At 42.1% G+C, this 24,461-nt stretch overlaps 1 protein-coding gene and 1 long non-coding RNA gene across 7 annotated transcripts in view; one reads left to right on the top strand and one right to left on the bottom strand.

The window, feature by feature from the left end:
* The window catches only part of HIVEP1 (HIVEP zinc finger 1), a 129,829-nt gene that overhangs the window by 79,448 nt on the left and 25,920 nt on the right, over positions 1-24,461 (top strand). For 5 of the 6 annotated variants that reach the window (XM_043908541.1, XM_043908544.1, XM_043908539.1 and 2 more), the window contains exons 4-6: positions 12,376-18,356; positions 21,642-21,775; positions 22,488-22,663. In XM_043908541.1, the coding sequence (XP_043764476.1) occupies positions 12,376-18,356; positions 21,642-21,775; positions 22,488-22,663 (6,291 nt within the window). Of the gene's footprint in view, positions 1-12,373; positions 18,357-21,641; positions 21,776-22,487; positions 22,664-24,461 lie in introns of all 6 variants that reach the window. The other variant, XM_043908543.1, reaches the window with a different exon arrangement.
* On the bottom strand, positions 10,645-12,449 carry LOC122697597. The gene is made up of 3 exons (XR_006342117.1): positions 12,336-12,449; positions 12,019-12,113; positions 10,645-10,744 (listed from the first exon to the last, which is right to left on the bottom strand). It is a non-coding gene; the product is annotated as an uncharacterized LOC122697597 (long non-coding RNA).

The raw sequence follows: 24,461 nt of genomic DNA, 5'->3' as shown, positions 1-24,461 counted from the left end.
GGGATGGTTGGGGATTTTGTTTATTTTTTTGTTAGTGATTTCTGACTTAATTGCACTGTTATATTAATTGCCTTTTGAAATGAGTTTGTATTTCTAAAATAATTTGCTCTCTGTTTCTGAATACAGTGTAATCAAAAGTTTCAGGGAATGGTATATAAAAATGCTCCTAGATTTTATATTAGAAATTTAAGAATTCAGCATTTTACAGAAAAATTGATCATTTTACAAAGATGGGAAAGCTGAAGTTGAAAGCTGTTAAATAACTGTATCCCAGGGATTGCAACATAGGATGAGGAATTTTCAAGTTTGTGTTATTCTACTGTTATTCTGCATTGTAACTGGATGAAAGCTGTGTTCTAGTGGTAATTGAATTGATAATAGTTGTTCAGTCACTCAGTTTTGTCCGACTCTTTGCGACCCCCATGGACTGCAGCATGCCAGGCTTCCCTGTCCTTTACCATCTCCCAGAGCTTGCACAGACTAATGTCCATTGAGCTGGTGATGCCATCCAGCCATCTCATCCTCATCCTCTGTTGTCCCTTTCTCCTGCTTTCTGTCTTTCCCAGCATCAGGGTCTTTTCTAATGCATTGGCTCTTCATATCATGTGGCCAAAGTTTTGGAGCTTCAGTTTCAGCATCAGTCCTTCCAGTGAATATTCAGGGTTGATTTCCATTAGGATTGACTGGCTTGATCTCCTTGCAGTCTAAGGGACTTTTAAGAGTCTTCTCTAACACCATAGTTCAAAAGCATCAATTCTTTGGCACTCAGCCTTCTTTATGGTCCAACTGTCACATCCATGGATAACTACTAGAAACACCATAGCTTTGACTGTATGGACTTCTGTAGGCAAAGTAATTTCTCTGCTTTTTAATACACTGTCTAGGTTTGTCATAGCTTTTTTTCCTAAGGAGCAAGCACGTCTGTGCTATTCTACTGTCACTCTCCATTGTAACTGGATGAGAGCTCTGTTCTAGTGAGAGTTGAGTCTATGGTAGTTACTCCTGTTCTAAAGTAGTCCTTTGAGCAAAGAGATCCCCTTTTCAAAAAAATATTGTAATGATTCAGGAAAAAGTAGGAGTCCAATAGTAGATATAGAAAAGGGTGGAGGTTCTAGGTCAGTTTGCATTGAGATTTTTCATATTATTATGTCTCAAACAGCAAAATCCTAAAATCACCACCATAATATCTATAGTTTCCTTTTAGCAGCTATCATTCTGAAATTATATACTCTAGTCACCAGAAAGTTTTTTTATTTAAAAAAAAATTCTGTTTATCATCTGTTTTACCATGTATATGTGAATAATTAGTCCTAAGCATGTAAGTCATTTATGGCTTAAGAAATATAGTAAGCAACTTATCCTGCTGAAATAACCCTATGATATTCAGACTTACTCCAAAGAGTCACTTGACAAGTAGGATTTCTGTTAACATAGGCATAATGTACTGCCTGGAATTACCCACTTGTTATCTGGGGAAGCTTGAGGGAAGTTAGGTTCCTGTGTAAAACTAGATGAATAATTCAGAAGTGAACTGTCTAGTGAGCAGAAACCTAGATTGTGAACTCTGATTAGTGGGTAAATATGAAAGCTAGCATTTGCTCACCTACTTTCCTAAATTTTTGGAAATTCTTTATAACATGAATAAGTTTTCAAGGACTGAAAAATAAGTCCCCCTTTTTTTTTCTTTTTTAAATACTGAATGTGATATTGAAAAAAAAAGAAATGAAGGTTGATTTGAAATAGTATTTTATGTTAATAAGGTTATACCTTTATGCCAGTGACATTCTCTTCCTTAAGAATTTTGCTAAGTATACTTAAGGAAATATGAGAGCATGTTCCCATAATTGGGGGTGATGAAGTCCTTCCTAAGTTAAGACTAAACTTTAGGTGGCATAATGGAAAAGTTGGACTGATTTTTCTTAAATTGAAATGAATAATGTTAATGCAAGATAAGATGAAAATGTTTTAGAACAGTCTGGGAGAAAATTTGTGCAATAAAACAAAACTTGGTTGGGTTGCTTACAATGTTATGAATTTGGAAAGGTATTAGCACTTGACAGAATGAAAGCTCACACTGATACAGCTAGTGGGAAGGCTAGTGTGATATGTTTGTGAGATGTCTGAACTAGAAAATTTTTTTAAAGGAATGCAGTTTAATTATTTCAGTATTATAGTAATGCTAGCTAGTTTATAAATTAATAACCAGGAAATAATGTAATTAAATGAGCATTAATGGGTGTTTATTTTTAATTGAAATGTTTATAAATTCTACTTTCTTAATATTAAATGCTCAAAAAAGGTTATCATATTTTTCTTTCATTCTTTTCTTCAGTAATTTTTTTTATTAATGCATCAGCCATTCTTTTTTCGCTCTAGAAAGTGGAAAGAAAAGAAAAAGTCTGTACCTTAAAGGAACCTATGTGCTTTAATCCAGCTCTTGTGCAAATTATCATAAAATCCGAATTGGTGGAATCAAAATTCATGAGGTTTTCTGTAGACTGGCAGCAGTGCCTAACAAATTTCCCTTGGGAAAACAGCTACAGCTTTTCTGTTTTTTAGAAAAGAAATTCATCTCTCTTTTCTTTTAATATTATCTTACTTGGAATTTCAGATTTAAATATGCAGGTCTCCTGAAGTGTTCTTTTAGTGTCATAGACAATGCTAATGGCTCAGATTGCCAGAAAATTAGTATTATTTTAATTATTTGTGCCATGTATATGAGTTTAAAGTGTCATGTGTCAATCCTGCCAATATCTTGAGATTTAAAAATACTAGCTCCCAAGAGATCATTGCTTCACAACTAGACTATGCCAGTTTTATAAATACAGGTTCATGTCACTGTTTCCTCCTCTTGTGATTCCCTCTCTCTTCTGTGTTGGTAGTACCCTCCTCTGGAGAAGGAAATGGCAACCCACTCCAGTATTCTGCCGTCCATTGGGTCGCACAGAGTCGGACATGACTGAGCAACTTAGCATGCATGCAAACAAACCATCTTTTAGTAAAATAAGTAAATATTCTGTTCATGGTGTTGAAATGCAAGAAACTAAAACTTTGCTTCCTGCAAATTTTGAGAGGCAAAACTCTCAAAATATTTCTTAACAGTATTATTGATTACTCTCTATTGAGTAATCATTTATTAAATTAGAAGCTAAAATAGCTAACAAGATGTTACTTTTATAGGATTTATTGAAAGGTTTGCATTCTTTCACACTTTTATAGCCTTTCCATTGACTTCAAAATGTTATGGATTGTAAGGTACACAGTGATCTCATGTACCATTTAGGAAGGGAAAAATTGACTGGCAGATAAGGGAGGACAGGGTGCTTTTCTAAGTGATTGGAAGATGCACCAGGATTTCAGGAAGATTAAAATGTTCAAAACACATTTGTTTAAGATTCTGTGAAGTGTGTGTTTATGTCCACTGTTTCGTTTTTTGACAAGAGAGATATAAAACAGCTTAGATTATGAGATGTGGATGTGAGCTGCTCTGAAGACAATATCCCTGAGGATGATGGAAAACAAAGGAATGGGTCTTATTCTGTTGGTTCACTTGGGGATTCATGGAAGAAAGATAAGGCGGGGGAAACCCAGATTATGTTTAATTTACCATCTTCGCTTTTGGGATAATTGACTTCATGCATATGCCTCTTCAGTATTACTTTTTTATACGAGTCGTGTTGTAGGATGATTTAAAAGGATAATGCGTGCTGCTGTTGGTTGATTTATTTAAACTTTCCCCCAGCCTTGCTTCTGTGACCTATGTGTGGGGCAAAAGAAAGAAAAGAAAAAGAGAGAAGCAGGCTTAGACGTTTGTTGCCTACACGGGGACTTGTTCTTTTTCTCGTTTACTCAGATGAGAGAAGGCAATACCTGCGTCACATGGAAGTGAAGGATACAATTCTGGGGAAGAAAGAACAGAAAATAAATGCAAGGGGGAGGCAGAACCAATTGGAAGTAGGCAAACAACTGCGAGGAATTCTATAAAATAAATTTTAAAAAATTGAAAGCAAACAACAGAGGACCATTTCACTGAAATAGAGCATTCTTTTACTCCTGTTTCACTATCCAGATGTGTTTTGTTGGGCTGTGCTATATGTAAGAAGAATATCAATTTTTAAGGATGATGATTTAGAATTCTGCATCAACCACCAAGCTTGGGATACTGTAGTAGCTATTTCATTCAAGAAGAGATTTGGAAAAAGAAAATGAGACTCTGTGGGTGAAAGAGAAAAGGCAGGAAGAGACTGAAGAAAATTTAAATGAGAGCAAATGTATATAGTAACGTATGCACCTAGCTGGATATTTAGTGAGTGAGGACATGGTTTGACAGATGATGGTATTGGAAGTGCAGCCCTGCATCAGAATGGGGAGGCCGCTATGCGGGTTCATTTCTGGAAGCCCGCCACATAGCACCTAGTGACCCACTCAGTAACGGGTAACAAAACCCTTCCATGGCTACCTGTGTTTCTTCAGTGTGAAGACAGCGCCCTAACAGCCGATGAGATCTCAGCCCATTAAGCTCCTTGCCTCACCCCTGCCACACGTGGGGATGAGTGCTCCGGTCCCGTTTTGCCCAGCATCATATGCTGGCGCCTCCTGCGGTTCCTGGCGCATACAGTAGGCACTGGGCAAATATTTAGTTGGCTGTTCTGCGCACCCAGACTGGCCTGTAATATTAAATCTGTTTTGTGACCTAATTGGTAGTGTTTCCTTATATTTAATATGAAAAGTTACTATATGAAAGTTGAGTGTTTGTGAGGGAAGAAGAGCATGTATATGTCTTTGGTTAGATGTACCTGCTCAAGTTTGCACCTTCTTGGGTCGATTGTATTTATAACCTCTTACATTCTGTATGTTTTACAAGTATCCAAATATTTTAAGACAGAGTATAACCTTCTCTCATAAGTTTAAATAATTTTTACGGTTGCTGTATCCTTCCCTTTCTCATTTCTGAGAACATTTATTATTGATTAGATTGATTTTTTATTTAATTAAAAATTTCAAACAGAATTGTTACTTATTCTGCTTTAAAGTTTTTCAATTTGATATATCTCTGATTTTACTTTTTATTTCTACAATCAAAATTATTTCTCTGAAATTATATTGACTGCTTAAAAATTTTCCTTTCATATATAAAAAAGTTCCATAGTATTTGCCTTTGTATGATTACTGACATAAATATTTTGAGTACTTATTTCATCTCTACCTGCTAGATTTTGATCTGTATTTTAAATTATTGCTAAATAAGCAGGTATTTGTTAGGTTCTTAATTTGCTAACTTCCTGCTTTGGGGTTGAATTACACATTAGTTGTATGTGAATAATACGTGTAGGTGATGAATTTAAAAATATGAAACTCCAGGTGATGGGTAGAGATTTGCCAGCTCTGTACTCTAATCCCATCATATTTTAATGTTTTTAAACTTTATGAATTTTTTTATTTTATACAAGATTTTGTAATATATAAAATTTAGTGTGTTTATTCTATTACATTTTTCCTTTTCTGTTAAAATCTATATTCTTTTCCTATTTCCTGCCTTTTTGCTGTATATAGCCTGTTAATGGTGAATTTCAGATTCCCTTCCTCACCCTATTTTTCTATTTCTCTTGAACAGTTTTTTAAAAATGTATTCCATTACCTATTTGTTATACGATAAAAGTTAATGCTGTATCCTGCATTGTGTAAACCCTTAACTAAATGATTCTTGGTCTTATTTGGAGGCACTGACTTCAGATTCCACTTACATCCCATCCCTGCTTTTCTTTTCAGGGCTGAGGTTCTGTTCAGAATTGCTGCGCTGTTCTGTTTTGCAGTGTATATCCCTCATTAGGAATGTTGTCAAGGCCTCTGAATCCATTTTTTGTTAGGAAACTAAACTTATTCTTCACTGAGACCACATGCACCACTCTGCTCTCCTCTCAATGTGTCTCTCATGAGGCTTGGTGGTGCCCCAGAGGCTGCTGCTGGGTTAGATGCTGGCTCCAAGCTTCCGCAGCTCTACGTTCATAGCATTTGTACCTTCTTTAGAGTGTGTCCATTTACCCTGCTTTTGACTTACATGCTATTATTATCATGTATTTGAGTCCACAGATATTCTTTACTATTTGTATACAGCTGCTACTCATCTTTCTTTTTACCTGTATTAATCAACTTGGGACTTATTTTTGTCTTACATCTCTAGCTTCCCATGAGGGATACTTTTATTTTACATGAAGAATCATCATTTTTCATTAATGCAGGTCTGTTGTGACAAATTATTTCAAATTTCATTTATTAGAAAATGTTTCTTTTTCATTCTTGAAAAAATACTTTTAATCCAAGTATAGAAGCATAAAATTCGAGTTTGGCAGTTTATTTCCTTGAGTACATTGTAACTGTGGAGATGTCTGCTTGTGAGTCTAATTATTGTTCGTCTGAAGGCCGTCCTTTTGGGCCTTGTCTCTGACTTTTGCAGTTTTCGCGGTGATGTGCATAGGTGTGATTTCTGTGTATTTATCTTGCTTGTGGTTTATAGCATTCTAGAATCTGTAGATTCATGTGTTTCATTAGTTTGTGGAAACTTTTGGACCTTATTTTCTCAGATTTATTACTTCTGTCCAATTATTTTGAAATATGCCACATTTTCATATACTAAATGCCTTTATAGTCCTACAGATTCTCAAGTTTAACCATTAATATGATTTTGAGAAAATACTATTTAATCTCTGTCCATGTAGGTGTCTTTACATAATTCTTTTTCAGAATTTTATTGTCTAATTTAGAATATTATTCTCCTAAGTGAGGAATAGAGTCATGTCATATTTTTTAAAAAGCAAGTTTTAAACATTGTTTGAAATTGTATAAAGTTTATAAATTTTAAAAGAATTGATATCTTCAAAATATTGATTATCTTCAGGAACATGTATGTTTCTTCATTTTGTGAGCACCTTCATATCAGAAAACTTTTAAATTTTCTGTAGGTTTTGAATATTTTGTGCTAAATGTATTTCTAGGCATTTTTCTATTTTTATTGCTGTTATATATAGAATATTTTTTTCATTATATTTTCTAACTGTTTTTGGTATGAGCGAAAGATATATGTATGTTTTGGGTAGACAGCTGACCTACTGAAACTCTTATTAGATGTAGTAGAGTTTCAGTTATTTCTCCTAGGTACCCTAGGAAAGCACTGTTATCTGCAAATAATGCTGTTTTCTTCCTTACCATCATTTGTATCTGATTTTTTAAAATTCTGTTATTGTATTGGCTAGATCTGGAGAAATGATTAAAAGTCATAGTGATTATTACAAGAATCTTTTTGTTGACCCCACCTTTAGAGATTTCTCTAGTGTTTGATTTGAGTGTTGCCTCTCATTGGCATGGTAAATATTCCTTATCATGTTTTCCTAGTGCTGTGAAGGTTTGTTTGGATTTTTCTAATTCCCCTGTGACTTCCTCTTTAACCCCTAGGCTATTTAGAAATACATTATTCAATTTCCAAATATTTGGGGATTTTCCAGATGTCTTTCTGCTGTTTATTTCACATTTAATTTTGCTGTGGTCAGAGAACATACACACTCCTTTTCTGAGCAACAGACTGTTTTTAAGTTTAAACAGTCACATGTGCCCTGTGGCTACCTGTGTTCGTTTTCCATTGCTGTCTAATAAATTACTATAAACTTATCAGTTCAAGAAATACTTAATCCTGTAGTTCTGTAGGTCGGAAGCCCCACATGGTCTCACAGGGCTTCAGTCAAGGTGTCAGCAGAGCCCCGTTTCCTTCTGGAGTCTCTAGGAGAGAATCTGTTTCCTTGCCCACTCAGGTTATTGACAGAATGAAATCCCAGTGACCCCCACACCTAGCAGCTTCATGTCTCATCCTGTTTTTCTGAATGTGATACTTAACACTGTTGCTCACATTTTCTCCTTAGAAGTCTCTAAACCCTGGCTTCCTGGGCCCTCCTGTCACATATTTTGTATTTTGTCTTTTTTTTTTCCTAGCATTTGCTGTCGTTATTTTTGTCATCATTATCATTCTTGTTGTTTCTAGCCCACCCTTAAATGCAGGGATTACCCAGACCTCTGATGGCAGACCTCTCTACTGTGTACCCTCTCTGGCTTCTCATTTCTGTACTTTCATGAAAACAGCACTCACTGCATACTCCCAGATCTGTGCCTCTAGCCCGTACTCTCTATAGGGAGAGAAAAGAATATGTGCATGTCTATTTAATATATCATCATTTTCATACTGCTGTGTAATCTTTGTAATTACTTGAAATGGATGTCTAATGTTATGTTAAGTGGCTCTGCCATTATTAGTCTTAACCATTTCCATGCTGAACATGTCTCGTCCTAGGTCTGCAGCTATAATTTATAATTCTACATGTAGATATTGAGCTTGAGATTTGGTGGGATGGAAAGTGAGTTGATTTCCACTCCAGCCACACCTCCCTCCCCCAAAACGAGCTTAGTCTTGGCCCTTCCAGAGAGACAGGGAGCCTCAGCACAACCTCTGGCAAGCCTTTCTCCGGCTTTCTTGCTTTGAATCAGCTCAGAGGTCCACTGTCACTGCCCGAGTTCAGGGTAGCATTTTAATTCTTGCCTGAACCACTGAAAGGCCTTCTAAATGGTGCCCCCTCCCTCTGATCTCTTGACTGTCTGACACCAGTGTGACCTCAGTTGTTAGAAAACAGGTGGTCCCCATGTCCCCAAAACCAGGAGAGATCTGAAGTTGTTCACACTTATGTACTTTTTAGTCAATTAGAAAAAGAGACTCAGCTTCAATCAAGGCAGGGTTTTGAACACACTGTTAGGTTGTAGTTCACCATACCTGACACTAGCCAACCATGGGAATATCCTTTGTCATACTTTAGCTCCCATTTCCTTAACTTTATTCCTTAAACAAGGAGAATGGTAAAGGAGATCCAAGAAAATCTTATAAGTGTGGACACAGCTCAGAAAAACACTGTTGGGATCATATTCTCCATTGAACTCTACCCACTGTGATTCCCCATGATTTTAGGTAATAGATAAGCAGAGAGAGTTTGAAAAGGACCAAAAGTTCAGCCTTAAAGAAATTATTATCTCAGAAACAGAAGCATTTTTTAAGCTTCTTTAAACTTAGTTAAGATAATAAATTTATTTAAAGACACAATGGGCTTCTTTCCTGGGGGCTCAGACAGTAAAGAATCTGCCTTTAATGCAGGAGACTGGGGTTCAATCCCTGGGTCAGGAAGATCCCCTGGAGCAGGAAATACCACTCCAGTATCCTTGCCTGGGAAATCCCATGGACAGAGGAGCCTGGCAGGCTACAGTCCACGGGGTCACAAAGAGTTGGAGCAACTGAGCGATCAGCGCGCATGTATGTGTGCGCGCGCACACACACTCACACACAGTCACACATAATATGAGGCAATAAAATGAGATGACATGGAAAATACGGAACTTAGGGAACAAAACAATGTCAGTCAAAAACTAATAAAATTGAAACAACAAGGAACTTAATGGCCTAAAAATCAAATTATTGATGTAAGGGGAAAAGCTTTAGATAATTCTAGAAAAAGCAAAGGAGAGAAACAAAAAGATGGAAGCAATTTAAATCATCATAAGGGTGGTCCTGCACAAAGATAATTGATGTCAGTAATGTAAAAGAGCCCACCCCAAAGAAAAAAACGGCCAGAAAATATATTTGAATAAATAATAAAAGAAAACTTTTCTGAAATAAACTAAATGTATCTCCTTTTAGAGGTTCATTGTGTTCCAGGAAAAAAAAAAAATTGAAAGGTGTACAGTGGTCATTTTGGAGCTGACTACTAGTTTTGTTATTAGACTTTGAAAAGAAACTTTCTTGCAGACACTCAGGCAGAAAAAAGGCAAGTCACCTCAAGGAGGAGAAACTACTTGTTACGCTGTCAGCAGGCTTCTCTTTATAAGCTTCACCGCCAGAAAGCAAAGGACTGTACACGCTTTTGAAGAAAGGAAATGGTGTATTAGCACCAGGTATTAAAATTCAGAGAACAAAGAGCAAACAACTATGCAAATAGAGTGTAAATGTTCTAAACATTCAACAGAGAGAGATGAGTGGGTCTTCATTTAAAATTGAAACGTGGCTCATAAAATCTGTTTAAAATGTGTTTTTTTCACATTTAGAATGATCTCTATAAAGACATAGGAATCTTAAGTCATTCCTTCTCCTTCATCTCAACTTCATTTTCTTTAAATACAAAATAGAATTATCTTTTTTGTTTTTCATATACATAGAATGTCCCCTTTAAAACTTCCTATGGTATTTCTTGGTAATTTGCCTGTGAGTTGAATTTGTGCATTTTTTTTTTTTCCTTTGGAGTGTAAGCCATCGTTTAACTCTTTTTTTTTTTTTTTGGACAAACAGCTTTACCTAAAAATAAAATCTTATTCCAGAAAGTATGCAAAATATAAAATAAACATGTTCACCCCAGTCAAGGCTCAGGTCACACTGGGTTGTGGATGGGCTTGGCGTGGGCAGGTTTTTCCAATCTCCTCTGCTTTTGCTCTGACAGTCGCCCGGGTTGGCAACTGCTGCTCCTCCAAGCGGCTGCTCTGCTGTTTTTGTGTCTATTTTAACAGCCTAGTGGCTCTCACTCTTGTTTCAGCCCACCTCCAGATTCTTGGGAAGTGATTGGGAAACTTCTCACCGGAGATGCTGGTCATCATTTTTCATTTCGCCCTCTAGCTTGTGTAGTTAATGAGAGGCACCAAATACATCACTGACTTTACTGCATTCGTCCTGAAGAGGGAAAGCCAGTGAGGAAATACCATTTTATAACTGAGTGGGTTGAAGAATCAAAAAGATTTGCTCAACATCATTTTGTAGAGGTATCAACAATATTCCTTCCCTGGTGGTTCAGATGGTAAAGCGTCTGCCTGCAATGCGGGAGACATGGGTTCGATCCCTGGGTCGGGAAGATCCCCTGGAGAAAGAAATGGCAACCCACTCCAGTACTCTTGCCTGGAAAATTCCATAGACGGAGGAGCCTGGAAGACTACAGTCCACGGGGTTGCAAAGAGTGGGACACGACTCAGAGACTTTGCTTCTATCAACAATACTGATACCTTCTTTTTTTTTTTTCTAGTTTTCTTTAGCTCAAGTATTTTCATCATACCTTCCCTCCTTTTATTTGCCTCTCTGACTGTAGTGGTTAAATGTATCTTTAGTGGATTAGTATTTTTTTTTCATTAAATTAAAACATGAGTGCACATAAACTGATGTCACAAGATGACTAGAAATTTTTATTTTATGTAAATTCTTCAGTTAATGCAAAGCAGTTATTTTGGTGTAGCCATTTGGGTCTAATATGAATTTCAAATAGGTGCACTGTAACAGCTATTTGAAAATAATGAGAATTTACAGTATTTGGCTTCCTTATAAGTAAGTAATATAAGCTTGAATAATTTTTGTTGATGTGCCCAAGGATCCAACAAAATCGAAAGAAGCTAAATTATGGCAAGCAATTATTGCTCAAAAATACAATAGTTGACAGCGATTATGGGTGGTTGATGCCATTTGAATGGTGGTTTATTTCAACACGGGGGAAATGGAGGTGGTTTCATCTCTTCTCTCCTATGACAAGCTCTGTCTAGCTACCTACTCAGCCATCATTAACAGCAAAGAAATGTAGCCATTGAATATTTTGTTCAATTAAAGTGGTGATTTTTTTTTTTTTTTACTAAAGGCCATTACATCATTCTGACTTTAAAATTTTGTTGATGAGTCACTAATAAGTGTATTATTTTACTTTCATATTTTTGTTTATGGATATAATTGCTATATTTGCAGTTCATCACAGTTCTACTAGTGAATATCCCATGATCATTATATGGAATCGAATGGGGCGGGGGGTGAGGGGGGGTCTCTTACATTGCAGGCGTATTCTTTACCAGCTGAGCTACCAGGGAAGCCCATAAGGATATCAGTATTGCCTATTTTGGAGCAGTGCTATTATTTTAGAAACATGCTGAGAAGTTTGCTTTAAAAGATACTAAATGTGAAAAGACAAATACCCAGCATGAAAAAGTTGAATTTTCTTCTTTGTGGGCCACCTCTCTCAGACTGTCATCGTAGGGTCCTCAGCTGCAAGGGTGAAGGTGGAGGATAACTGTTTTGAAACAAAACACCCAGGACCTTGGTGAGATGAAGGTCAAGAGAGGAACACAGCGTTCTAGAAATGTATATAGTAAGGTCAACAGATTTTTGATGGCCAGCTTATCACCAGAATGCTAGAATGCAGTTTTATCCAAAATGGGCTTTCCTTAAACTGCCTTCTTCAGTTGTCATAACTGTATGTTAATTAAAAAAGAATCATAATTAGTGTGCGTACCATTTTGCCAATTGGTTTCCTTTTTTCTTTTTTTGAACAGAACTCTTAGAGGCTGGCATCAAAGGAACTTCCGAATCGCTTAAAGGGGTAAAACGGAAAAAGATTGTAGCGGAGAATCACCTGAAAAAAATACCCAAATCCCCTCTGAGAAATCCTCTCCAGGCCAAACACAGACAGAATACAGAAGACTCCCCGTTTGCCGTGCTCGCGGGCGCCGCGGAGCCCCACAAGAAGCAGAGTCACAGCCCGGCGAAGGCCGCGGGGAGGCCGCCGACCAAACACAACGGAGAGACCCCGGGGCTGACCGCCGGGGCCCCCAAGCCCGAAGCCCCCGTCTGCCCCCGGAAGCCCCCATTTCTGCCGCAGCAGCCTACCGAGCCGCGCCGATGGAGGTCGGAGGGCCCCGACCCCGCCAAGGCCGGCGTCCCCGAGGGAAAGCGTGACCCCGGGTCCCCGCCCAGCAAGGGCAAGGCCGAGCGCCGCGAGGGTCCGGTTTCCTCCGACCGCAGCTCCCCGCCCTCCTCGTTTGCAAACACCGCCTTCGACGTCTTGCTGAAGGCCATGGAGCCAGAGCTGAACACCCTGTCGCAGAAGGGCTCACCGTGTGCCGCGAAGATCGAAAAACTGAGACCAAATAAAACCGCACGCGCCCTGGCTCACCCGCACGGCGACCCGCAGGAGGCCCCCGACGCGCACCTGCTGGACGCGGCCGCCCCCTCGCAGCCGCAGCCGCAGCCGCAGCCGCCGCCTCGGACCTCGTACCCCTCTGGGCCGGTGTCCGCCGCTCAGAGGAAGGACCCAGCGGCAGTACCGGCCGCCTCTCCCGCGTATCACATACACGAACTCCCCGTGCCTAAACCCAGCCCACAAAGTCAGCAGCTTCCCGCGTGTTCAGGTTTCGCCCCACCCCTCGCGAGCCTGCAGATCCAGGAGAACGCCCAGCTTGAACACGTCTACACCGCCGCGGCCACGTCACTCCCCGGCCGCACTCAGGTCACCCCTCCAAACCAGCAAGTGGACGCTGCCTCCCCGGTGCCGGTGAGCCCCGCGCCTTCCACACAGTCACCCCCCACGCCCATCTACAACTCGAGCCCTGTCGCCGCTGTGGTTAATCACAGCGTGGAGCAAATGTGCAGTCTTCTCCTGAAAGATCAGAAGCCAAAAAAGCAAGGAAAATATATCTGTGAGTATTGCAACCGAGCCTGTGCGAAGCCCAGCGTGCTTCTAAAGCACATCCGCTCCCACACCGGAGAGCGCCCTTACCCCTGCGTGACCTGCGGGTTTTCATTTAAGACTAAAAGCAACCTGTACAAGCACAAAAAGTCCCACGCACACACTATCAAACTGGGCCTCGTCCTGCAGCCGGATGCTGGCGGCCTGTTCGTGTCACACGAGTCTCCCAAAGCACTTAGCATCCATTCAGACGTGGAAGACAGTGGAGACAGCGAAGAGGACGGCGCTGGCGACGAAAGGCCGAACGACCCGGGCTCCATGGACCTGCAGCCGGCGCAGATGATAAGAGTGCTGTCCAGCTCGGAAGCTTTACCAAAATCAGGTTCCATTCCAAGCAATCCCGAGCGCGTGGTCGGTGGTGACTTTGCGCCGCAGGACGGGTCTTCAGAATCACAGGCCGCAGCAGAGTTACCAAAGGTCGTGGTCCACCCCATCAGCGTGTCCCCTTTAAGAGTTGACAGCCCAAAAGTTACCGATTCCAAGCCCGAACTCCCTGGTGCACAGAAAGACCTTCAGGGAACCCGGGTCCTGTCCCACCCTTCCTGGGTGTCTTCCCTGGAGGCAGATGAGAAGGCCCATCAGAAAGGCGACCCAAGTCAGCCCGACGGAAAGCCAGAATCCCCTGTGGGCACAGCGCATGCCCAGCTGCAGAGGCAGCAGGCCACCGATTACTGCCAGGAACAGCAAGGAAAACTGCTGAGTCCTCGCAGCCTGGGAAGTACGGACTCGGGCTACTTTTCCCGATCTGAAAGCGCCGACCAAACCGTGAGTCCACCCACCCCCTTTGCCAGGACGCTACCCGCCCCAGAGCAGGACTCTGCCAAGAACAGCGGGCCCTCGACCCCGCGGGGCAGCACACCAGCAGCCTCTGCTGTTCCCGCAGGTGAAAAAGCACCCCTCCTCCCAGGTCAGATGCGCCCCCCGCTGGCCACGAAAACGCTGGAGGAGCGGATCTCAAAGCTCATCTCCGACAACGAAGCCCTGGTGGATGACAAGCAGCTGGACAGCGTGAAGCCCCGGAGGACCTCCCTCTCCCGCCGGGGAAGCATCGATTCCCCCAAGTCATACATCTTTAAGGACTCTTTCCAGTTTGACCTGAAACCAATGGGACGCAGAACAAGTTCGAGCTCTGATATACCAAAGTCCCCTTTCACCCCCACGGAGAAATCTAAGCAGGTGTTTCTTCTGTCCGTACCTTCCCTTGACTGCCTGCCCATCACCAGGAGTAATTCCATGCCCACCACTGGGTACTCTGCAGTGCCCGCCAGCATCATCCCTGCCCCGCATCCGCTGAGAGGAAGTCAGTCCTTTGATGACAAAATTGGCGCTTTCTACGATGATGTCTTTGTACCAGGACCTAACCCTTCTGTGACCCAGAGTGGACATCCCCGCACCCTGGTGAGACAAGCAGCGGTGGAAGACTCCTCAGCGAGCGAAAACCACGTTCTCGGGCCCGGACAGCCGTGGGAGGAGAGCCACGCCGGAGGCAGCCCCGCCGGGGAGACGGCAGCCCCAAGGAGCAAGCCCCCGGCCCCGGGCTCACACTTGGAAAAGAAGAAGTCTCACCAAGGGCGAGGGACCATGTTTGAGTGCGAGACCTGCAGAAACAGGTATCGGAAACTGGAAAATTTCGAAAACCATAAGAAATTTTACTGTTCAGAGTTGCACGGACCAAAGACCAAGGTCGCTGTGCGGGACTCCGACCACAGCCCGGTGCCGGGCGGGGCACAGACGCCCATCCTGCACTATCGGGTCGCCGGGGCCACCGGGGTCTGGGAACAGACGCCCCAGATCCGGAAAAGGAGAAAAATGAAAAGCGTCGGAGATGACGACGAACTTCAGCAGAACGAGAGTGGAGCTCCTCCGAAAAGCTCCGAGGGCTCCCGGTCTCAGAGCACGCTGGGCCCGGCCCCCAGTCTGTCCCAGCAGAACCTTGCCCTACCCGGTGAGCTGCAGCCTCGAAACCTCCAGCGGCAGGCCACCCAGCTTCAGCGGGGGCCCAGAGGCCCCGACCAGCCCCGGGACCCGAAGCCGTCGTCCGTCCTGGAAGAGCAGATGAGCTCAGCCGCCCAGGACAGGGCGGAGCCCAAGAGACACGGGGCCGGCATCTCGGTCATCCAACACACAAACTCGCTGGGCAGGCCCGGGGCCTTTGACAAGCTGGAGGCTGGTGAAGGTGCATCCCCCGTGTCTTTCCAGGAGCTGAGAACGGGCAAGCCGGGATCTCTGAGCGTCAGAGGAATTTCCCAAGAGGAAGGCCACCCTCCCCGGCACACGTCACAGTCCCACCAGCCCGCGCTGTCCGATGCTCCGAGAGGGGAACTTCAGGACGGTTCCAGAAAGATCTCAGGTGAGCGGCACGTGCTCGGACAGCCCTCCAGACTCGTTCGGCAGCACAGCATCCAAGTCCCAGAAATCCTGGTCACTGAAGAGCCAGATCGGGACCTGGAAGGGCAAGGCCACGATCCGGAGAAGTTGGAGAAGTTCAGTTGGCCTCAGCGGAGCGAAACCTTGTCCAAGCTGCCGACGGAGAAACTGCCGCCCAAGAAGAAGAGACTGCGCCTGGCCGAGATGGAGCACTCTTCCGCCGAGTCGAGTTTCGACTCCACGCTCTCCCGGAGTCTCAGCAGGGACAGTAGTTTATCGCACACGTCGAGTTTCTCTGCCTCCTTAGACGTGGAGGACGTTTCTAAGACCGAGGCCTCCCCCAAAATTGACTTTCTGCACAAAGCGGACTTCCTCCTGATTCCCGCTGGCTCTAACACCCTGAGTGTTCCGGGGGGTCACCGGGAGATGCGGCGAGCCGCGTCGGAACAGATTCACTGCCTGCAGACGTCCATGGAGGTGTCCGATTTCAGAAGCAAGTCATTCGACTGTGGAAGCATCGCCCCATCTCGGAAGACACCACCGGCCGAATCGCATCCTCCAACATCCCCTTCCGGCGTGGGAGTCGCCGGGCACGTGCCCCTCTTGGAAAGACGGAGGGGCCCACTGATACGGCAGATCTCCTTAAACATCGCTCCGGAGAATCCGCTGGCTCCCGGGAACACATTGTCTTTCCAGACCATCGCCCGTCCGGCTGTGAGCACAGTGCCACTGCAGGGGCTTCAGCTCACTCACCCAGTTTCAGCCGAGTTTCCTGCAAACACTTTGCACTCCCAGACTCCAGTCAAGGATGTGCGAGCAGAAACGGCAAGTTCCCACTCTCCAAACCTCTTTCCTGTTCAACAGCTTCTCGGTATCCACATGTTGAATCCAATCCACGTGCCCCTTAGCCCCCCAGAGACACAGATGTCCCTGCAGGTATCTTCTACACAGAGTGTCAAACCAGATGCAAGCCCTGATGGGTGTGTACCTTCTCAAAGTGAGGATTGCTTTGCTCCCAAGTACCAGCTGCAGTGTCCCACGGTCACCTCGAGCCAGCCTTGTGCTTCTAATCCTGTGCAACCTCTGCCAAAGCAAGTTCTTTCAGATCCAGCCGGGGCCGCCCCTCGTGCGACCTCCCTGACCTTACCAGCCAAATTAGCAGAAGCCACATCTAACTCGTGTCCTCCGCCACCCCTGAAAGTCGGGGCTCTCGGCGGTCAGGTGCCAAAGGTGCCCACGTCCTTGACGCTGTCCACGCACCTGCAGACTCAGGTCCCCACGTACTGTTTCGCCGCAGTCACACCTCTGCCACGAATCCTAGTGACCCAGGATCTCTCCAATCAGCCGATTTGCCAGGCTAATCGTAGTACGGTGCCAATCAGCGAAGAACAAAATCCCGTACCAAAACCGCAAAACGATCCCCGGAATGCTTTGCCAAACCCAGACGGAGAGCTCATCTGCCAACCTGTCTTTTCAGAGATGGACCAAAACCCATCTCCATCAGAATCCTCACCCACAACACCAAAGATGTCTGTCGGAAGACTTTCCCCACAACAAGAGTCTTCAGCTTCCAGTAAACGGATGCTCTCCCCAGCAAATAGTTTAGACATTGCCATGGAAAAGCACCAGAAGCGAGCCAAGGATGAAAATGGAGCTGTCTGTGCGACAGACACGAGACCGCTGGAAGCAGGGGGTTCAAGAGCTCCTGACGGCAGCAAACAGAAGAAGCCTGTGCTGGTGAGGCAGGTTTGCACCACGGAGCCCCTTGAAGCTGTGACGTGGGAGCAGGATGTTTTTCCTCACCCTGAAGTCAGTACTGAGGCTCTTCACTTGACCGACGTGTCACCAGCTGATAACTTGTCATCAGGACACTGCAAGCCTGTGGCTAGAGAGCCCGTGAAAGAACTGCAGGAATTTGAAAGCATCCCGTCAGCCGCATTGCTGACGCCGACAGTTGGAAGCCCAGCTGTGCCTGCAGAGAAAACTCACATTTCTCCTTTGGAATCCACAGACAACCGCCCAGAAAGGAAGTCTCCAGGGATTAAAAATCCAGGCGACAAAGCAAACGTCCAGGAACAGAGTCAGCCTGCGGCCACGACTCCTTCCACGTGTGAGGCTGGCGACACACAGCCGTCCGTGTCCTTCCCCAGCCTGAAGACGGCCACCAGCTTCACGTGGTGCTACCTGATGAGACAGAGGGCCTTGCACCTACCGCAGACGGACCAGAAAACCTCGGCCTACACCGACTGGGCCGTGAGCGCCAGTGATCCAAACCCACTCGGCCTGCCAACCAAAGTGGCTCTTTCTCTCCTGAACTCCAAGCAGAAGACTGGAAGATCTCTATACTGTCAAGCAATAACCACCCATTTCAAGTCAGACTTACTGGTCTATTCAAGCAAGTGGAAAAGCAACTTAAGCAAGGTACTTGAAATATCCTTTATCTTCAGAAAGAGTCTGTGCAAGTTAGTTTCCACCTGTCTGGATGCCTGCAAACATTTCAGTTGGAGGTTGTATTTTAATTTTGAATGACAGATTGTGCTAAGTGCAGAGTTACTTGAAAGAAAGTGATAAATATACCCAGGGAGCTATATTGATCAAGATTACCCAGAGTCCATTCAGTGATTCTGTCTTGAGGCATTTTGAAAATGTTAACCTGCCCTGAGCAGTTTTTTTCTGTTGGTGGAAATTTAAGTCTTAACGGTACATATAATCATATTTTTACTTTCATCTTTCTCTTATACTAAGGATTTGTTTTTCTTGTTAGGTGACAGAAGACTACGTTTATGCTTTGTCCCTGCTAATGAAGGGGGAACAGAGGTGTGAATATTGGAAATTGTGCTGTTTCATCTTAAAATAGAAGCAGAGAGCCATTCATCCTTGCTTTATGCAAATCTGACTGCCCTACGCTCACTATGCTGATCCCATATCTCATCAAGTGTAGCTCTGAGAATCATCTTACTACTAGAGGAAAGATTCACAGAATAACTGTACGCTTGATTATTAAGTTGATTTGATCAAGATTTGTACAGAAAAGTCATAAAAGTATTAAGGTTGGGTTATTGGTGAAATAAATCTTGTTAGAGTTGTTGGCTTTATAAAATCAGGAAATCATTTAAATGACTAAGAATAAATACATAAATAAGGGTATTAGGTTGGACTCTGGACATTCAGAATTATAGATTAAGTTCTTGATCTGTACAGGTTGTACAGGTTCATAGATGTTTATTTATCAATACGACAATAGTCATAGTATCAGTATTATAATAGAAGTGTATACAACTTTAAAAGAAGGAAGTCTCTAACACGACCAGGTAATTCAAGGAATAAAAGGAAGATATTCCAAGAGTGATGATACTTTAGCTGAATCTTTAAGGAAGAAAAAAAAAGTAGTTTGTTTTTTTTTTCAAGCAAACAGAAATGAGAAATTTTAATAGTCTGCCAAATGATGTGGAAGTGAAAAAGTACTTGGTTCATTTAAAGAACCCCGAGGAGTCCAGCATGGCTAGAAGGTGTTGGAAGTTTGAGACACTGACCTAGTTTGAAGTTGGAACTGTAAATAAAGACCAAAGAATGCCCATGGTGGTAGAGAGCCTTTGATACTTTCTCAGTGGAGGAGGGTGCATCCAGACCACTCAGAATTTAATTTTCAGATGCTCAACCTCTACGTCTACTAAATCAGATGGAAAATGAGACTTGAGCATGAGAATTTAAACAGAGCTTCATTTATTGATGTTCCTGAAGCACCTATGAAAACTAGCTCTCCTTCAGTGCCGAGTGCTTGGCAGAAATGCCTTGGGAAGTGCACACCCTGGATTTGGAGCTGGGAAAGGAGTGGAAGGTGTAGAGATCCTTCAGTGCATAGATGCAGTTAATGAGGTCGCCCAGGAAGAGTGTGAAGAAGAGAGAGGGGCCTGGGACGGATCCCAAGATCCCTACTATTTAAACGGTTGAATGATTGAAGAAAGTCCCCATTGGAACTGAAAGAGAATTTCAAAAGGAGGGGAACTAGGAGAAAGTGGTATCACACAGGGCGAGAAAGAAGATATTTCAAGGAGAATTGTTCGAGCCAAGAGGTCAGACAAAGAAGACGAGCATGGTATCAGACTGTGAATGGTCTGATGTCCCTGAGGCTTGAGCTATGTGGACTGGTGACCTTGGGGAACTGGCTACTGGCTTGAAGGTTAACTCACACCCAAATGTGGATGTATTTATAATTCAAAATGGAAAAGAATAGACAGATGCTAAAAGAAAGGAGGTGTCAGCAACATATAATGGATAGAGTGGTTAAGCTTATAGACTAAGAAAATAGTAAAGCTTTTGGCATGTAGCTCACTGGTGAACAGAAATGAGATTTGATAGCAAGAATGTGAGCAAAAGATAAGTGAGAATTTGGTACTGAGAAGGTAAGAAATAGGATTACTAGTGTTAAAGGTACAAAGTCAAGGAAATGTGTGTGTATATAGATTCCAGATTGCAGGGAAACCGGATGTGTTTGCCAGAAACGGAGGAGACAGTTGCATCTGTACTTGTCAGACTCCGTGTCATTACCTCTTCACACCACCCTTTTGAGACACTCAGGCCAGCTGCTCTTCTTTACCCCTGGCTTTCTGAGGATGGAGCCTTCCCAAAGCGGTTCTTGGTGAGGTCACGTTGGCCCTCTGTCCATGGGACACAGACCCTCTCATCACTTAACTGTCATCGCAGTACAATAGCCGTCTGCTTGCTGGTGTGACTCTTAGAGGAAGCTTGTAGGGGAGGCTGGAATCAGGAGGCCCTTGATCAGAAAAGTTTGGCCTTATTTTGGGTTTGGCCAGAGGACTGGAGTTGGTGCCCTTGCCGTTAACACTTGACCTTGGGCAGGGTCCTTCCTCCCTGGGATGTGCTCCATCAGTGCTGCCCGCCTCCCAGGGGCCTTTGAGGGCACAGCGGAGCGGGGAGTGAGCTCAGTGGTCGGGAGTAGTGCGGCTGTGTGAGGTCACGAGATGGTGTCACTACCGCGTTTCGGCGGGGAAAGGCCACACTGTTCATTCTTCTCGTGTTCAGTACGTTTTTTTCTAGAGATTTAAGGAGTATGAGGCCAAGACCTAACTTTTGACCTGTGATGTATAATTCACAGTCATCAGTATTCAGGAAGTTTGGAGAGGATAGAGAGAAGAAATCTAGTTATGGTTTAAAATGATGGGGAAGAGGAGGCTGAAATATTGGGAAACAGGGCTTCTGCTTTAACTTCACAGCACATTGACACTGAGTGGGAGTTACTTGTCTTTTTCAGGGTGTGAGACATTATGCCATAAGGAGTAGCTAGCTATTTTGCATCTTTAAAGAGTAAACTCTTTAACAAGTATGCTTAGGCTGTAATGTGAGTGGTTGGTTAGCTCTAAGAACAATATTTAGTTTATTTTTTTAATTCCTATTAAGTTCATTGGATACTAGGGTGGGGGAGTTGTAGAGTCTTTATTTGGGGGTTTCACTGGAATGTGGTGGAATTTTAAAATCCAATAAGATTTATCAGTGCACTGTGATTCCGACAGATAAAGTAGAGAAAGCAATGACCTTTAAAGCTGTTACGTCCTTGTAATGCCTTCCATTAAGCTAACCTTATGCACTGTACTCTGCCGTGTTTTAATTTCCAAGTGAAACATCAGTATGTTTGTGTTTTCAGCTTTATTAAATTAGTGTCTCTCTTTTTCTGTTTTTCCCTTTCAGAGAGCGTTAGGTAATCAAAAGTCCACAGTAGTTGAATTCAGCAGTAAAGATGCCTCTGAAATTAACAGTGAGCAAGATAAAGAAAATTCCTTAATCAAAAGTGAACCAAGAAGAATTAAAATATTTGATGGAGGGCAAGTACAAATTTTACTTCTTAAATGTACATTTAAACTTACTTTTTAAATGTACATTTGCTTTCATGTGAATGAAGACTTACTAGTGCCAATTTTATATAAATGTTGCAGAGTTTCTCAGCTTATTAACAGAATCTTCATGGCAAAATATATGTTAGGTATTATGTTAAATAACTCCATTTTGATCAAGAAAATGGTAACTATTTAGGAAACATTGTAGGTTCTAGGAGGCAGCTGAACACTAAATTTCCAGAGTGAACCCTGGGTTTCACATTGATTCATAATAAGGAATGGCCTGGGAAAAATCTGCTAAGAGAGATGAATTAATTGCCTATTTGATATCTTTTGTGAATTTGGTTGTGAGAAAAATCATAACAGCCAATTATAGTTAAAATGAAGCTCAGAAATATTTCAGTACTTATAGTTGTAACTGAATTTAACTATAGCAAAACTTTTAGACAAGTGACTTAGAGGAACTATTTTAAAATTAAACCTGATATTGAATAAAGTTGCTTGAATTGAATTAGCTATTAGAATACTGTGTTGCTGTGAAAAACTGGACTATTCTGTTACTTGTACGTGCATAACATTTATATTGATTGAGTGTAAAAATTGTGCCTTGTTTTATTTTTTAGGTTGAATTTTAATCATCAGTATTTTCTCCAAGACGTAGTATCCAATTGCTTTATTCATTTTTTTTTCTTTAAATTAGATATAAATCAAATGAAGAGTATGTATATGTCCGAGGCAGGGGAAGAGGAAAGTACATTTGTGAAGAATGCGGAATCCGTTGTAAGAAACCTAGTATGTTAAAGAAACACATACGAACCCATACAGATGTCCGCCCCTACCACTGCACTTACTGTAACTTCTCCTTTAAGACTAAAGGTATGAGATGACGTTGCTTCATGGTCCTTTATTATATGCGTTAAGTCAGTAGAGCTAAGACCCAGCTTTACATATTCTTTGACCAACGATGCAGTAGTTTAAATAGACCAATATAAATTATACCTTGTTAGCATCATGTTTTTATTTCTTTATATATATCTAGACCTCAGATTTTAATTACACACTTTTAGAATATATGTAATAAATGTGACATCCGATAAGGAGCAACTGCCCTTTTTTCTTTTACTCCCCAAATTACAGTTGCATAGCATGATGACTAATACATTTTCAAAATTACTTATTTTGGGGCTAAAGAAGAAAAAGAAGTTTTTGTGATCACAAGTAAATGCATTTCAGTGCTGAAAGACTAAAAACAAAAATTAATAAGTACAGTAAAATTATACTGATTACATTCATGTTTTATTACCTAATTTTAGTCATGCATAGCCATTTCTTTTTTTTTCATGAAACATTTTTTTCTACCCAAATTCTGTTGAATTTCAGTTTCAAAAGTTTTCTTTTATACTGTTTAATGTTTATAGAACTCAGAACTAGTAATTAAAGTTACATTTAGTACCATTTCTGTACTCTTTATATGTTTTTATTTAAATTGTAAGGCTTTATTATAGTTAAGGTAATTTTACCTTCTGCAAATTTCCTGTTACATATAATGAATGCACTATTATAAAATGTTTGCTTTCTCTATTAGGTTCCTTGTTTATGGATTATTGTATAAAAATTAGTTGCTTGAGGCTTCAATTTCGTATACCACCCTTTACAAAATAAGACTCTGTCAAATACAAGGCAGTGTGATCATAAAATTATTTGTCTGAAAGGACAAAATCTATGAAAAATATTTAATCAGTAACTTTTTCACAGAACTACTTTATTTTTATCCCTTTTAGTTAACATTTGCTTTTTTCTTATTATATTGGTTGACTTTGAGGTTTTTGTTTTAAAGATTGATCAATTCTTCAGCAAAGCTTATTACCTTTTTTGGCTACTGTTTATTGGCATTTAAGGAGAGTTATAGTGTATAGCAACTAAGTAGCTTCTAATTAGCTCTCCTTAAATGCCAGTAATACCTGAAACAGGAGTGATGGGGGGAAAACAAAACCGTGATCCAGAGAGCCTTGAATATTTCTAAAGTTTCAAGAAATCATGAGTTGGGAGCAACCGTGATTCTGTCTTTCTTGGATTGTGTAGAGGAGTTCCTTCTAGAAGTGGAGAGTGCATTTCAGGATGATTTTCCTGATCTTGTGGGAAGGCTTTGATAGGATTAAGTGCTTTGATCTTTTAACCCAATTCATGGCTTTTACACTAGTTTTGATCCTAATGATTAAGAAATGCCCGTCTGTTAAATAATTTCCAATGTGAGACCAGGAGATCAGCAATAGGCCAGTATTTACAAATAAAAGATGACCAGGTACAGAGTGATGTTACCAAATAAAGAGGATCAAGGTATAATGTGAAATGTGTGTTTCTCAGTAGAAGGAGGGAAAGGACTCAGGATATTTTAAAGGTATATTTAAAAGGGCAAGAAAGGAAGGAAAACATAGATGTGGAAAACCAAATGGAACCACAGAGATTTCTTGGTAAAGAAAATTTTCATGAATCGTCAAGTATTAATCCTAGTGAGATAACTCAAACCAGCGTCATGTAGAATTTTAGATAAATATCTGTTAAATGGTGGACGGGGCATTGTGATCCATGAAGAGTAAGCAGTGCATGTTAGCGGTCTTCCTGTCTTTCATTTCTCGAACATGCCACATGTATGAGTTTACATTAAACTTTGTTT

This window comes from Cervus elaphus, chromosome 7 (assembly GCF_910594005.1).
Source record: "Cervus elaphus chromosome 7, mCerEla1.1, whole genome shotgun sequence".
Classification (NCBI taxonomy): Eukaryota; Metazoa; Chordata; class Mammalia; order Artiodactyla; family Cervidae; genus Cervus; species Cervus elaphus.
Note: the sequence above shows the minus strand (reverse complement) of the source record. Positions and strands in the feature narration are given on the sequence as shown.